The sequence below is a fragment of the Colletotrichum acutatum genome, assembly GCF_030867785.1.
Source record: "Colletotrichum acutatum strain CBS 112980 chromosome Unknown BDZ83scaffold_23, whole genome shotgun sequence".
NCBI lineage: Eukaryota > Fungi > Ascomycota > Sordariomycetes > Glomerellales > Glomerellaceae > Colletotrichum > Colletotrichum acutatum.
This window is the reverse complement of record NW_026849017.1, coordinates 169,462-185,922: the sequence shown is the minus strand read 5'-3', so window position 1 is coordinate 185,922 and position 16,461 is coordinate 169,462. Positions and strand designations below refer to the sequence as shown.

General features: G+C 52.5%; 3 protein-coding genes across 3 annotated transcripts; all 3 read left to right on the top strand.

The window, feature by feature from the left end:
- Positions 1-1,487: 1,487 nt before the first annotated feature.
- BDZ83DRAFT_649446 (uncharacterized protein) lies at positions 1,488-3,389 on the top strand (the record flags this gene model as incomplete). The annotated part of the gene is made up of 3 exons (XM_060510279.1): positions 1,488-1,863; positions 1,942-3,246; positions 3,316-3,389. 3 exons carry the CDS (start codon positions 1,488-1,490, stop codon positions 3,387-3,389), a joined length of 1,755 nt encoding a protein of 584 aa, XP_060367629.1.
- A 2,298-nt stretch (positions 3,390-5,687) lies between these two features.
- BDZ83DRAFT_572240 (major facilitator superfamily domain-containing protein) lies at positions 5,688-7,293 on the top strand (the record flags this gene model as incomplete). Its single annotated transcript, XM_060504482.1, has 4 exons — positions 5,688-5,942; positions 6,010-6,024; positions 6,093-6,494; positions 6,586-7,293. The coding sequence occupies 4 exons, from the start codon at positions 5,688-5,690 to the stop codon at positions 7,291-7,293; spliced, it is 1,380 nt and encodes a 459-aa protein (XP_060367628.1).
- A 1,217-nt stretch (positions 7,294-8,510) lies between these two features.
- Positions 8,511-9,869, top strand: BDZ83DRAFT_749883 (adenosine deaminase; the record flags this gene model as incomplete). The annotated part of the gene is made up of 4 exons (XM_060513837.1): positions 8,511-8,564; positions 8,637-8,776; positions 8,862-9,579; positions 9,702-9,869. The coding sequence occupies 4 exons, from the start codon at positions 8,511-8,513 to the stop codon at positions 9,867-9,869; spliced, it is 1,080 nt and encodes a 359-aa protein (XP_060367627.1).
- Positions 9,870-16,461: the final 6,592 nt, after the last annotated feature.

Here is a 16,461-nt window from a genome sequence, read left to right as displayed (position 1 = left end):
GGAGAAACGGCATTTGGAGCTTGCGGGTACTAGTGTAGTGGTCATTTTTTTCGGGAGTGATGACATGGGCGTATGACTGACTACCTTGGGTCGAGGTATCCCGAGGGATTGAGGTAAGTTTCCGGAGCATGAAAGCTTGCTCACGGGCTTTGGATTTCTCGGGGGAAAGGATGGCATGGCATTGAAAAGCATGTGCGCGAGAGGCTTTACAATAAGGTACTGTCGCTATAAACAATTTGGAGATTTAGATGAGATCTGGCGCAGCGGAGCCTGGAGTTGGCTGGAGGCTGGTAAGGGTGGACGGGGAAGTGGAGTTGGGGGGCGGGTCAAGCACAGTTGGATTTTGAGAGATATTAGTGAGGGACGTGTGTAAGATAAAGGCATGATTGGGTGCGATGCTTGACGGCGGGTAAAAAAGTCACGAAAAAAAGAGCGCGCGATGGAGACATTTCCTGAGTCATCCTGGTCTGGGTTGCTATCGCGACATCAACCAGGCGCAGTTGGTAAAGGTGCGACGGACCGAAAGTGCCCAGGTGCGGAAGGAGAATTCAATGACAAAACGCCGGGATTCGGCCGGGGCGTGGCCGGGCTTCTTCTTTGGATCAAGGCCGCCGGCGGACAAGGCGCCGCGCAACGAAAACAAAAAACAGCAAGGCCAACCAAGATGAGCAAAAAAAAAAAAAAAAAAAAAAGAATAAAAAAAATACAAAGACAACCGGGGGAAAAGGGCAAGAGACACCCCGAGGCCCACTCAAGCCCACCTTGAAATGGCCCATACGTTCGTGACCCCCAAAGCTGAGGTGGAAGATGGACCAAACACTGATAGGGCAAAAACAAGCGCTCCATTGGGAGCAGACTGCGGCTGCGCGGACCACGATACGGAGTTTAGTTGAATCCCCTGTATGCCTAGCACCGGGTAAGCAGCTAACATTGCACAACAAGCGCAACAAGGGACCTAAGGCAGTTGGGTCCCGGGACGGCCAAGACATCTTGGATCCAATGTCGGCAGCAGCATTGCTTGCTCTTGGGAGTTTGCTGTATTGCCGCAAACAGCCCACCCAATCACACGCCGTCTTTTCCGTCCAAGCTTCCCATTTCTTCCACCTCATCTTTTTGGCTGGCGGCGCCGCAGGCGGAGCGCGCTATCTCTGACCTCACGTCCTCACCCCCGTAGCACCTGAAATTTTCTGCAAGCTGCCAAAAAATACCGCCAGGTCGGGAGGGTCCAGCCGCCAGCCTGCAAATCTCTCTTCGTTTGCTGCGTCACACTCTTGGGATTCCCACCCCCAATTCCTGTTCAGTCCTACCAGCTTGTGCCCGCGCATCCTTATCGTCTCCGAATTTCCTCCCTCCTCCGAATTCCTTCGTGACTTTTTTTTCCTTTTCCCTCTTCCCTTCCCTTCAACCAAGTGTCGCATCTTCTTGCCTCGCCATCAAGAACCATCTTTGGTCACCGGGGACCTTCCTCTCCATCACCAATTGAAGCAATGGCTTCCTCCGTCAGAGCCATGAGCTCCCTCCGCGCAGCCCAGCAGCTGGTCCCGAAAGCTCCGCGTGCTGCCAATGCCGGTCGCAGAACCCTTACAACCACTTCCAGACAGTCTCTCAGAACCATCACCGCAAGGCCGAGAGTCGCCGCCCTTCCCCAGGTCGGAACCGTTGCGCGCCAGCTCACCAGAAACTACGCCGATGTCGCTCCCAAGAAGGCTGGCAAGGTCCGCAAGACCTTCAGATGGGCCTGGCGCTTGACCTACCTCTCTGCCCTGGGTCTCTTCGGCTACATTGGATACGTTGTCTACGATGACAGGCACCCCGAGGACCAGGTCGAGCTGGACCCTACCAAGAAGACGCTGGTCATTCTCGGTAAGTTTCTCACTCGACGGCCTGCGCGGCATCCATACACGCATTGTACATATCGCGCATACTGACAACTTGTAACAGGCACTGGCTGGGGATCCGTCTCTCTTTTGAAGAAGCTCGATACAGAAAACTACAACGTCGTCGTTATTTCGCCGAGAAACTACTTCCTCTTCACCCCTCTTCTGCCTTCTTGCACCACCGGCACGATTGAGCACCGCTCCATTATGGAGCCCATCCGAACCATCCTCCGTCACAAGAAGGCCGCCGTCAAGTTCTACGAAGCCGAGGCCAGCTCCGTCGACCCCGAGAGGAAGGTTGTCAAGATCCTGGATACGTCGGAGATTAAGGGCACCACATCCGAGACTGAGGTCGCCTACGACCTCCTGGTTGTCGGTGTCGGAGCCGAGAACGCCACCTTTGGCATTCCGGGCGTGCGCGAGAACTCGTGCTTCTTGAAGGAGATCAACGACGCCCAGGCTATTCGCAAGAAGATCATGGACTGCGTCGAGACCGCCGCCTTCAAGGACCAGTCTGCCGAGGATGTCAGCCGTCTCATGCACATGGTTGTCGTTGGTGGTGGACCCACTGGTGTCGAGTTCGCTGGTGAGCTTCAGGACTTCTTCGAGCAAGACATCAAGCGTCTGGTCCCCGAGATTGCCGACCGCTTCAAGGTTACCCTGATCGAGGCTCTCCCCAACGTCTTGCCCTCTTTCTCCAAGCAGCTGATTGAGTACACCGAGAAGACCTTTGAGGAGGAGAAGATTGACATCTTGACCAAGACCATGGTCAAGAAGGTCACCGACACCTACGTCCAGGCCGAGGGTACCGGCCCCGACGGAAAGAAGCAGACCCTCACCATTCCCTACGGTCTTCTTGTCTGGGCTACCGGTAACGCTGTCCGCCCCATCATCCGCGACCTCATCACCAAGATTCCCGCCCAGAAGGACTCTCGCCGCGGTCTGGCCGTCAACGAGTACCTCGTTGTTCAGGGCACCCGTGACATCTGGGCCATTGGCGATTGCGCCGTGGCCGGATACGCCCCGACTGCTCAGGTCGCCGCACAGGAAGGTAACTTCCTTGCCAAACTCTTCAACAACATGGCCAGAACCGAGACCCTCGAGGAGCGCGTCCAGGAACTCAGCGCCAACCTGAACCTCAAGCCCGGCAACGCTGCCGAGGTCGCCAAGGAGATCGAGGCCCACGAGCGCCAGCTCCGCCGCATCAAGGACATCAAGCCCTTCCACTACTCTCACCAGGGCAGCTTGGCCTACATTGGCAGCGAGAAGGCTGTCGCCGATGTTGCCTGGTGGAACGGAAACATTGCCAGCGGTGGCACCATGACCTACTTCTTCTGGCGCAGTGCCTACCTTTCCATGTGCTTCAGCAGTAAGTTCTAACATCTCCTGACGTGGTTTTGCCTCTTGTAGTCACATGCTAACGCTCTTGGCCTTTTAGCTCGCAACCGTCTCCTCGTCGTCAACGACTGGCTCAAGTCCAAGGTCTTTGGTCGCGACATTTCAAGAGAATAAGCTCGGGTGGTTTTACTCTAGGCGTTTATGAATCATTCTCCTTGCCCTTGGCGCTGGGATAATTTTCACTTCTTTGTTTTTGTTTCTTCTCTTTTGTGTCCTGTAACCTTTTCTTCCGTTCAACCTCTGTTTGTTTTATTGGTGTCTTGAGCGAAACGATAGAATCGATCGGCTTTTAATGGCTGGGCGGGGAAACGATAGACTGGGTAGAAACTGGGACACCCGATTCAAGTCCCTCCTTCGAAAAGGGGGGAAATGAAAAACCAACAAACGCACAAACACGACTACCTACCTTTACACCCTGTAGGACTTTGTCCGATGCTGCTTTTTTCTGCCAATAACACCTGTACAATGTTCAAAAACAACTACCGAGGGTCCTCGGCTTATCCTGCGCTCGGACGCGTGAGAGTTGAATAATGAGGAAATGTTACGATTTTAGACACACATACGACTTGACATGATGGACGTGGGGTTTACCTAGCTTGCAGCATGTGATATGATGTAGGCAGATATTCATACGGGCTCCGCAGATGAGATAAAGTGTGTCTAAGCGACGGGACGAGCCGAAGCTGCGTAAAAGTTTCCGAGTTGCTGGGAGTGAATGCATGGCCTGCGGGTGATCTCGGAGGATGAGATGACCTAGGACTCCATATCTCACCTGCATGACCGAGCTTGTTCGGACTCTACCTTGAAGTTATCGACGTACAGCCTTTTATGGGATGGGATGCCGAGGCTTGATGACATGCTACTTAGGTGTATACGAAACGTCAAGATGTGGTGTCACCTAGCGAGGTTGAATATGTTCTTGTTCTTTTGGTGTTCACGTGGTTGCGGGGAACCAGGTGAGCGATTGAGGTTAAATAGAAGGAGGTCTTGGTTGACATGTGGGATTGGGGCGAGTATTGGGAGCAGCTCTCGATGGCTTTGTTCTTCTTCCGTGTCGACCCTTTCAGCTGATCGTTGTCATTCATATTCTTCCCGAGCAAAACTCTTGAACTGTAAATTTTCAATCTCAAGATCCAGGAGATTGACTCCTCAGTCAGAGTTTACATTACTGTTGCTGGAGGTCCGCTCAACATAATAAAGAAAGACGGCGAGTACACATATTAGTACACATGACAATGAGTGAGTCATTCGACTTTATTCAAGTTTCCGCGACTGGGTTATTTCGTCCGGTGTGACTATCGACAATGGGATACAGATACTTGATAGTTCTTTCGTTGGAAAAAAAAAAAGGATACTTATAGCACTTAGTAAGTCGACTATGGTCTCCAAGGATGACATGGAAAAGTCATGAAAGAGACATTCTGAATTCAAGGGGGCAAAACCAGCATGTCAAGTTGACTCGGTCAATGTAAGCACATTACGGAATTCATATTCAGACCTCTCTGGCGCATATTACATTATCCAATAAAAAATACTACTCAACCCGTGACGCACCTATTCCTCCAATGCAGTCTAAGTAGACGTCGCGGAGTGTCGCCGCTGCAGGTTGACTATCCTTCCTAATGAAGAAATACTCCAAATCTTCGAGTCCACTTATATTAATAAATTGGGGCTTTATGTCCGCTCCTCTCCGCCATCTCCTCGGGACTAACGATGGTGAGCGACCACACGGGGGACAAAACACTTTGCCGGCTACCGGTTTTCTAAGCACGCTCACCTCCAGATTCACCGAACATTACCCAGACAGCCAATCAGCTCTCTGATCTGAGCTGACCAAGAACCCATCGAGTTCCCGGGTCTGCGGGCCGGCCGCCGTTTCGCAGTGTCCGGGTTTCCGGGTTGGCGATCGTTCACCTTGGCAGAGCTTGTGTCTGCCCCGGAGCATTGCTAAAGTCACATGAACTCGCAGTAGTTGAGTCTTGACTCTGGCCGCGAAAAATTCTCCGGGAACAAGTGGCATTCCGTTGCCAGTAGACAGACACTCGGTAGCTGCCAAGCCAATCCCAATAAGGATACAAAGCTTGGTGACGCAAAGGTAGGTCTCCGTGAGTCTGGAGTAACCCGCTTCAAGCTTGAGATCGTCCCACATCGCCCATGCAAGGAATGGCGTATTACATATTCCGTCCAAGATAGACTAGGATCCCCATTCGTCATTCTTAACTTTCAAACAAATTTAAACTCTTTGAAGTTGCTTCCCATAAAACCCCAAGACCGCCAAACTTTTTGTCTACTTGAACTACGGCTGAAGTACGATTAAAGAATCCCAATTGAAAGCTTTGATCAACTTCGAGTCGACAAGCTCCTCCTCAAGAGTCTGGAGTAAGACATCGAGCGATTACCACTAGATACGACATGTCTGCTCAGTCGACAACGTTGACAGTCGGCCAGGAGATTCCGCTCCAGGAATTGACCTCGAAAGAAGGCAGCCTTTTAAATACCGAGGGACATGTTTTAGGATCGGGCACAGATGCGACGGGAGGTCTTCCGGCTCCGACGACAACAGCCGAAGTTGTGCAGAGATGGAATCACCCGAGGTCAAATCTCTTCAGAGTCCTGTCCTGCTTCTTCAGTCTCCTCGTCTCCGGTGCGAATGATGCCGCCTACGGTGTAAGTTCCTCTCACCACTCTCATCAGAAACTCAAAAGTGTATAGCAGCGACTGACCTCAGTAACAGGCTTTGATTCCCTACGTACGTTTCCTCCCGTCCAAGCTAACTGTGATACCCCCGGTCTCGCGCTGACTGACGCCCTTGACCAGCTCGAAACCTACTACGGCCTCTCCTACGTCGTCGTCTCCCTCGTCTTCCTCTCCCCCTTCGTCGGCTACGTCCTCTCGGCCGCCCTCAACAACTACGTCCACCTGAAGCTCGGCCAGCGCGGCATCGCCGTCATCGCCTCCACGTGCCACATCGTCGCCTACATCATCATCTCCCAGCACCCGCCCTACCCGGCGCTGGTGGCCGCCTTCGTCGTCGCCGGCTTCGGTAACGGCCTGAGCGACGCCGGGTGGAACGCGTACATTGGCAACATGGCGAGGGCGAACGAGGTTCTTGGCTTCTTGCACGCGTTTTATGGCGTCGGCGGCGTGATTGCCCCGTTGATTGCCACGACTATGATTAACAAGGCGAACTTGGGTTGGTGGAACTTTTACTACTTCATGGTGAGTCTCAAGCCCCCCAACTTCCCCCTTCTCCGTCACGACGAGAGTATGTAAGTGAGTGGCATGATCTAACTCTACGTCAACTCCCCAGCTCGGTCTAGCCTCCATCGAGCTCATATGGTGCACGGCAGCCTTCTGGACGCAAACCGGCGCAGTCTACCGCGAGCTGGTAAGCCACTCCCGCAGCGACAACGCCGGAGGCGGCGGCGGCCTCCGCACCGCCCTCCTCAAACGGCCCTACGCCCGTGTCACCTGGCTCTGCGCACTCTTCCTCCTCGCCTACGTCGGCACCGAAGTTTCCCTCGGCGGCTGGATCGTGCAGTTTATGATCCAGGTCCGCAAAGCGAACAACTTTGACTCGGGCATGACCTCGGTCGGCTTCTGGCTGGGCATCACCCTCGGCCGCGCGGTCCTCGGATTCGTCACCCCCAAGCTGGGCGTTAAGCTCGCCGTGTCGGTCTACATCCCCATCGCCATGGCGCTCGAGTTGGTCTTCTGGCTTGTGCCGCACTTTTACGTTTCTGCCGTGGCTGTCGCGCTTCAGGGGTTCTTCTTGGGTCCGTTTTTCCCGGCGGTTGTGGTCGCGGCGACGAAGCTGCTGCCGAGGCACCTGCATGTGAGCACCATTGGTTTTGCGGCGGCGTTTGGCGGCAGCGGGGCGGCGATTCTGCCGTTTGCTGTCGGCGCGCTGGCGCAGGCTAAGGGTGTGCAGGTTTTGCAGCCGATCATCCTTGCCTTCTTGGGGGTCATGCTCGTGTTGTGGCTGTGTCTGCCGAGGATTGGACATAAGCAGGAGTAAGGGCAGTGGTAAGAGATTAGGTGGAAAAGGAGAACAGTGGTATCCTATGTATATGCGCAAAGTGTGGCCTTCTGAAAGAAACATTGTAACTCAAGTCTACCTCAGAATGCGGATGTAGAGATGTCCATTGCATCATATCTGGAGTTTGAAGGTTTTCATATCACGGAAAATGTAAGTTTGAATAGAATTTAAATCTGCTCGGGTGGTATTACTTGAGACTTTACTGGCGTAACAAGAAGAAGAGGTGGGTATAACATGAGCCATATGGCAAACCAGAGCTGGACAGCTTGACTTCGCGATAATCAAGTAAGAATGACACGGTGGACTAGGAAAGCGGCTTGTGTTTCTACAAATGGATAGTACACTTACCTACTAATCAAAATGCACTGCAAGACAGGCGGTTTATGTGAGTGGTTCGCCTCGTTCGGTTCACGACATCCAAAGTTCATCTTCTTGGGCTTTGCGTGCGCTGACTGAAGTCTGTCTGATCCCGGTTATGGCTTGCCGCCTTGAAGAAATGTATAGTTAAGAGAGACATTCCAGTGGGAGTTGATGGGGATGCGTGATTCACCTCAAAGGAATGATTGCAATGCGGTATAAACAATTCAAATATGACAGTGGATCAAAGGATTCAAAGTCAGATAAATTGTACAAAGTAGTAGCAGAGAAACAGAAACAAAGTCAAGAATCAATTGCAACATTGAAAGGCATAGTATACCGAGATCTTGAGAAATAGCACGGACTCGAACAAAGGAAACAGGACGGCGAGCGCCGGGAGTGTCTCACTCCACCGGAGGCGATCGCATCCCAATAGTTTCGGGGCTCTGGGCTCCGGGATCGGCATCGTCGGCCCGCTCCAACTCGGAACCGTGTCGGGAAACCTGCATTGCATACTGCCAATCGCAAAACACCTCACCCTTTTTTCCAAACATAGCAGTGTTGTCGCCTTGTCTCACACACCTCTTTCTACAAACTACATTAGTTGAGTTCAACGTCACCCAGAAGACTTCCCCGCGATCTTCTTCCCAACCACCTCTTTTCCGGTCCGGCGGTTTAATTCCGCTCACCCGCACAGACGGCAGGAATACGAGGGGTGAGGTATCGACGATTCCCATTTGACAGCTGATAAGGAGGGAAAATCACACCAACATCTACTCATAACTTTCTTACAAGCACGGGATATCCTCAAGAAGACAAAACGCAACACTTGGGACAAGATGGGTTCCCAACCAACAATAGATATGGATTTTGTAGCTCTTCCCAAAATCGAGGTATATTTTCAAGGGAACCCTTACGGGTGTGAGACTTATAGCTATGAACATCCTCATCTGACACCATCACAGCTCCACGCTCACTTGACGGGTAGCATAAGCCGTCGCACCCTCCACGACATCTGGGTCATCAAGCACGAGGCAGGCGGAACGGACCTCGAGGACCCCCTCGTCGTGATGCCGGACGGCAAACACGACTACGATCTCACCACGTAAAGCCTCACCTCACCTCGCCTTTACCTCCCAACAATCCGCCACCCCTAGCCTGGATTCACTAACAAGACAATCTACACACAGCTTCTTCCCCCTCTTCTCATCCTACATCTACAACCTCATCACCGACGTCGACACCCTCCGTAAGGCAACCCTCTCCGTCCTGCAAGACTTCCAAGCAGACGGCGTAACCTACCTCGAACTCCGCACCACCCCGCGCTCCCTGCCCTCGCCGACCCCCCAGCCGCCGTCCGTCTACGTCGCCACCATCCTCTCCGCGATAGACGCTTTCGAGACCTCTCATAGGGACAACCCAAACGCAATGCGCACCCGCCTTATCCTCTCCGTCGACCGCCGCCATACCCCATCCCAAGCCCACGAAACAGTCCGCCTCGCAGCCTCCTTCCGCAACAGGGGCGTCGTCGGCGTAGACCTCTGCGGCGACCCGGCCGCCCGCATCCACACCGCGGGCCAAGACGACGACAACTCGGAAACCATCTCCATCTTCCGCCCCGCCTTCGCCGAAGCTCGGGCGCTAGGCCTCGATATCACGATCCACTTTGGCGAGGCAGAGTGCTCCGGCCACCCGGCCGAGCTAGCTGAGATCCTGTCGTGGTCACCGCGCCGGCTGGGCCACGTGATCCACCTCGGCGAGGACGTGAAGCGGGAAATCGCCAAGCGCGGCATCGGGCTCGAGTTGTGTTTGAGCTGCAACGTCCACGCGGGCATGGTGACGGGCGGGTTCGAGGGCCATCACTTCGGGGAGTGGTGGGGTGTGGAAGGGAGCTTGATATCTCTGGGCGTACGTTTTCTTTACTCGGTTCTTCTTTTCCCGGGACCTCCACCACCGTTCTCCAGCATCTTTTCGCGACGCTCATGTGATCCTCAAAAGGTATGTCAGCTGACTCTCTTGAATCCGAATAGACCGACGACGTTGGCGTCTTCGGCAGCCCGTTGTCCAACGAGTACAGGCTAGTAGCGGAGCACTTCAAGCTCTCCCGCGACGAAATCTGCGCCCTTGCCCGACGGGGCATAGAGACCATCTTTGCAGACGAGGCCGAAAAAGAACGTCTCCGGCAATTGATGTGGTAAATCCGCCACCGCTGCCGCAGCTGCTGCCTGACAATGAACCTTTATCGTTGCATCGATGAACTGAGTAGACCAGAAAGCGGTCCAGTAAACGGACCTGCGAACGTTCCAAAGGGGCACACCGGGATAGCGATTGTCGACAGTTCTGCCAACAAACCCTTTTCCTGGTATGGAAATTTCGGTCCAACCCGGCGCCTACTAGAACGCCGAATTCGCTTTATTCTCGTACCGGTCCTTGCACTGGACCGGCACAAGACCCCGAAGGGCCGGACGTTCGCTTTTGAATTCCCGAATCGGGTCGAGCGAGAGTCTTTCGTAATGCTGCCCGCTATGCCAGATTAGTTTTGCCGTGTATAAGCACAAAGTTCTCCGTAGCCTCCCCGTGAGATGAAGAATGATTGGGCAGTTCGGCAAAGCGTTGACTTGATTGCTTCTCAGAAAGCAGAGAGTTAGTTCTTGTGTTTAATGGAATATCCTTTGGCTCACTCAACCCCCTTCGAGCATTTTGTCTGCCATGCGGGCGGCCGGCGAGTCGACTGCCCACCATGAACTGGAATCGATCTGGTCGATTCGCATCAATGGTTGAAATCTACGGAAACCACCTTAATTAGCTTTGCTTTCGGTACCTTGCAACTTACCGAGTAACACTGTCCGTGGGGCCCCGTTTTGATACTCGGTGAAATCTGGCCGGCTGGGCTAGCCCGAATCTCGGTTGGGCCGGCTCCGTCTATGTAGATTTGTAATTCTCCCATTATGACCAGAGAAAGATTCTGGCGAGAGATTTTTCTCGTGCTACGGTCCGCTGCTTCATATTAATGTTCAACGCCTTTAGAAACCTACAGTACCTCACCAGTACTAGATATTCGGCTGGCTATTCCAACAAGCTTTGATGATAGGAGGTACGCCATGCTGAATTGAGAAATGACTCTACAAATAGCCTTACAAAACTCTAATAGTGGTTTCTGTTGAGTCTACTAAATCTACCGAGTCAATGCTTTCGAAGCACGATGCAGTAGTTCGCCATCTTGTCAAAAGCAGGGCCCGGAATCGTTGATATTGTATTGCTGATAGCCAGGTCTGTGCAGCAAGTAGGTGCCACCCGCAGGTAGGCGCATGTCATACCCAAGTCGAGACGGCTTCTTACATAAACGTGCAAGCGTGCAAGCTACGTTGGTATCCCTTGATTATGGAGGCGTGGGAGGCTTTCTTTGGGAAGCAAGATCTCTTAGATGGTTCCCGCTAGACCGAACGAGCGTTTGCCAGCAGCAGGGACGTGCCAAGCTGCCAGGAGGGTTCTCCTCCTCGCCCTGTACTGCGAGAGAAGGGGGGGGGGGCAAGCATACCGCCCAGTCGTAGGGCTAAGAAACGACAAAATGTCTCGTCTGCTGCAGCCTCGAGGTTTCGTGGTGGTCTTGCTTGTCAAGTGTGCCATACTTTGCCCTCACTGCCTCGGCCTTATGGAGAGTAGCAGAAGTATGGGGTGACATATTGTTGTCCAACACCGTCGTGCTGGGCCCGCGCACTCCGCGGACTGCCTTACAGGAGTGTACTCCGGAGACAGATTCGCGAATGACGATTAATAAACCGCGACACGATCTGTTATTCGTCTTGACATTTCGTTGAGATGACACACAGACCTCGTCGATTTCCTGAACCGTCGTCGGTTGCTAGACGAGATCCGTCATGCCACCCGTAGGAAAGGTGATCCTGGCGTCGAAATGTGAAACGGCTAAACATGGAGCCTGAAGTATGAGAAAACATCTTTCAGAAGGCTGCGACCTCCTGGTAGCTCATAGCATTGGAATTTTCACGGAGCGAGTATCCGTACCAACGGTCAATGCAAGTTTGAAAGTGACAAAGGGGGAATGCCAGTAACTCGAAGCGAGTAGCAAGCGGATTCTATCCTTGATCCTGGGTGGAACAGGAGCCCGTGCGTCTTCCGCCCAGCGAAGAAGATTTACGTTCTTGTCCATGAGTGATCGGCGGCTGTCGAAGATATCAAAGCTGCTGGTAAAGAGACTTACGACGACATATCTTGAACCCGGGCAATGTACCCCGTTCTATAATCTCGTGTGTCCATCAATAACCAATGACTAACTGGTCCGTCATCAACTAGGTTTGCGGAGATACTCGAATTTCTGCGGAGTTTACGTTGAGCCCTCGCCGAACTGGAACGGGAGCGAGGCAGTGAATCTGCTTGTCGGTGACGTTGACCGTGACATATCTGTCAAAGCTTCGACCTGGGCAAAATCGAATAATTGGCTGTCAGTTTCGGTCTCCTTCGATCCATCTTGTAACATACTTCGCGAATCAGACGAGCTGCCATTATGCGCCATTGTGCTTCGATGGAGGCCTAAACCCAAGTTCGGTATAGGGTCGAACTTGGACTGCCGATGTACCGCACAGTGCGAGCGAGATTGTAGGCTACTTTCTGATACTCGACATCGTCTGGCGTCAGCAGAGGTATGTAGTGGTATTTAGCGCGCCAGCTAGGTACGCCATACCTATTATACGCCTGGCCAGCTCTGTCCACCAAGAGAGCGTGTCCGGGCGGCAGAATGACATCGCCGGCGGGTATGACACTGCCATAATTCGCCTAGCCAAACGATATGTCGGTGGCGCTATGGGAGGCTCTTTAGATGCCGGGACTGACGGGCTCCAATCTCTCAAAATGAAGGAAAATCTGTAGCTGAAGCCTAAGCAGCCTAAGGTAGCACAAAAACAACACGGCATTCCACAAGGTTACCCTTGGATTAGTGAGAGGTGGCGCAAGGTTGAAGCAGAATATGGGTACCAGCAGCGATGGGCTCCCATGCCGAACACAAAGGAGCGTCGACTTGCAGAAGTTTCAGGGGATGGCTGTTGAACGCCGAAGAAAAGGAGAGGCGTCATTTTGTATTCTCTACATCTCAAACGGTGGTGTATAAGTGTCGAGTATGTAGGTAGGTTCGTCGATTTGGTTTGATGCCTCTTTGCCCTTCAGAAGAGACGAGACGCGAATTGACACCACTGTACTTTCTAGAAAAGTACCAACTCTTGGCCATGCCGCGCCTGATATGGGGGCACAGGATTCGGCAATGATGCTAGACCACGCAACGGTGAAAGAAGTCAGAGTTGGGTGTCCGTCTGGAATCATACGCATACCATCGCCGCGACGAACGCTCAAACGGCATCATCTACTCATCATGTGTTCCGCCCGAAAAGTAAAAAAGTAGTAGTGATCGCGGCATGCTTGGAGAGTTTATGCTGATATCGGTTTGATGGTTTTGATATCGGTATGCTTGCTTCGCTCAAGTACGATCATCGACGTGCGCCAATAGAGGGAGTAAAGTCAAGACATCAGTTCCCTCTGACCTCAAAAAGAAGCAACGCCGGAAGCTTGGGGCTTGTAATGGTACCAGCTGGCTCAAGAGCTAGAGCTTGGGCCGCCCACCCTACCTGAACCACCAGGAGATGACCCTGACGGATGACGGGAAAGCTTCGTTGCGGATACATCCTCAAAGCTTCGACAACGAGAGGAAAGGGCCGTTGGCAACACAAGGCGGTACTGGGGTCGGCGAAAGATCTATCGAGGCGCCAGGCTGTGATCTGTGGTGGTTACGATAAGGTCTGAATTGAGATGAGATCGAACAATTGGGACGACGACAAAACTGGTGATGTCGGAAAAGCAAAACAAGCAGAAGGGAGCGAGCTTGGCTTGCGGGCCTGCTGTGCAACAAGGGAAATAGATGGGTGGTTCGCCCAATGATCCGAGGACCCCGGCTGACTGACGATGACGGCTTCCACCCGCCCAGCGACCCGGCAAGGAAGGCATTGGTCTTCTTGTCTATGCCCTTCGCCCAATCCGTGATTATCGCCACCTGACATCTGGGGTTTTCCCGAACAAACGTTTGAGTTAGATCTGCACTTGGACCAAGGGCTCGTCATCATCGTTGTTCTGGCCCTGGTCCTCGTCCCAGCCCTAGTCCCTCCAACTGCAAAGGTATGAAGACTTGAAGACTGTTGTGATCGCTGTGGCTACCTTTCTGGAGGATAAGGTTTTCGGATGGTTCGCCGAAATTTTGCCAACGTCCAGTAGACTGGTGTGCTTAAGTCGCATTTTGCCCGTTATGTTTAGCTTTCGAGTTCTGCCACTGATTTCCTTGCTGAACCCCAATGCTGCTGGGCGCTTCTGGCTATGTTGACTTGGCAACCGCTGATCGTTCCCAGAGCGAGGCCAAAGCCTTTCGAGCAAGTATCGTGGGTAGTATTTTTCAGGTTCAAACGAAGGAGCGATACGGTTCAGCCATCGGCGACAAAAGGCGAGGGGTAGGTAATCGTAGTCGAAATGTTTCTATTCGGCGAGCGCCGCAGACGCGGCTTGCGTATTCCCGCCTCCTAAAAGCTGTATTTTGGCATTGACCATCTTGTCGCCTGTGATCAGCTGAGACACAAGGATAAAAAGTGCGTCTAGGGAAGACACTCTCGGGAGCATTAGACACGTCAGCGTCCAAAATGACCTAATAACAGCGACCGAATTCAGATCAGGACTGCAGTAGGGTAGCGGCGATGTACGAATATTCGTCTGCTTGATGAGGTGAGGTGGACGTGAATAGGGAATGTGGTGCACAGGTCGCGGAACAGCCGGTGCAATGAGCGGTAGTGTACGAAGTATTCGTACGCCAGTTTCGTACGGATAGTTAATTAGTTGCTCGATTCGCAGCCTGTCAGGGATGTGTTAACATAACATCCAAGACATGGACCCAACTGCATGCTGCAGTGCTGCACAGAATTAGATGGGAAGTCGGTACCTGAGACTCTGGATACAGCCTAGTGTCTGTATCCAATCTACTTTTTATGCAATGCATCTTAGCTAGAGCGACCCACATTGCAAGGCACCCTACAGGTGAAGTGCAGCTCACTGTGAAAGAAACAACGGGTCATCTGAGTGGTCTGTGACTCTTGCGATAGTACGACTTCGCTTACTGCTGGGATCGCTGGCTTCTGGGTCGGCTGGTCGTCTGCTGATTCTTTGTGTCCGAACTGGATACCGTGTGGTTGATGTAGCCGAGAAGCGCAAGCGCAATGTCCGCAGCTTGTACTTGGATAGCGAGGGGGGTCTGGGTCTTGTGCGAATGCGTAATACTGGAGGATCAAATTATTTTGTCAAATAATACGTGATTGTATCGAGCCGCAGTGTTCCCCAAAAGAGACAAGACTGCCGAATATTTGATCGTGGTTCATGATTGTCTCCATTGATCGAGCGCAAAGTTATTAGACAGTCAGGGAAATCATGATTCCTGTAGCATGTTAGCGTTGATACAGCACCAAGCAAAGGTACGGAGGCCGACCGACCTCCCCATGCGTGTAATTGAGATGGCGTAGGTAAGTGTAAGTTGCGGTTGCGAATAGATGATTTGAGGGCGACTTGGGCAAATCCCGTTGTGCTTTGCCGTTTAGATGCAAGGTTGGCTGCGCAGGGCATGAGAGAAACAGAAGTAGACCAAAGGCGTCAAGCATCTAGGCGTTAAGCGTCGTGGTTGCATGTCGCCAAGAAAGGTTGAAGGAGGAGAAGCCTTGGGAAGGAGGGTGCGCAGCCGGTGCGGCGGCTCCTACTCCACTTTCTGATGCGGGAGGGGCGGTACGTACCGTAGTTTGATTGACCAATGAAAACCCCAGTCTGCCGCAGCTTCTCATCTGGAAACAGTTCCGACAGGGGTTAAATGAGTTAATGAAGGTGCCACTGTGCTTCTCTTCTTTCCAATGTCACTCAGATGGCAGGTGCCGATACGCCTTTTCCTGCTCCGGCAGCCAATCTTTTGCCCAGGAGGCAATTGTTGCCTTTTATCCCTTTTGTTTGAACAGGATACTTTCATCAGGAGAGATGCTTTTGGGGAGAAACCGACTGTATGTATCTGTACTGTTGTATAAGTCTTCTCAGGTGATAACAAAAATGGTAAGGCAGGATGGATACCTAGCAGAGGTATGATGTTGCATCAAAAGACGAGGCAATAGAATGAATGGCGCGATAGGGAATATTGTCAAAGTCAAAATCTTGAGCGAGGTGCCCGTGCGCCGTTCAAGGCGGAAAGGAAACGCCCCATAATATTATCCGCACCTTTGTTTGGCCTTTTGCGTTGCCTGTCTACTGCGTGAGGTAACACCTTATATCCAGGCATAACTACCTTATTTTCCCAAGAAGAGTTGAAAGTGAAAAGTGAGGCGGAAAGTATCAGTCTACCTAACGCTGCACCTGTCTGACCATTCGGTGTGGAAGGATTGGGATGCCAAGAGAGCACAACAACATAGATCCGTGACCCGTCCCTTCAGGTTTATCATAATGTGTAAGTAGATGATGATGGCGAAAAGGTTGACGGGTTCCGTAACGCAAGTGTCATAAGTTCAGGTAGGGACCCCAAATCTACAACTCTAGATGCCTTAAGCTACCGCACTAAACCCTGCTTCTTCTGCTTACTCGATCGGGATCTGGGTGTCTTAGTCTTGGGTTGCCCATGCACGCAGGCCGCAGGCGGCAGCACACACAAATACCAGGGCATGTCCAACAACAGGCCAGCATGCCATATGAGGCTTGACCAGTAAGTAAGGCATGTATGGT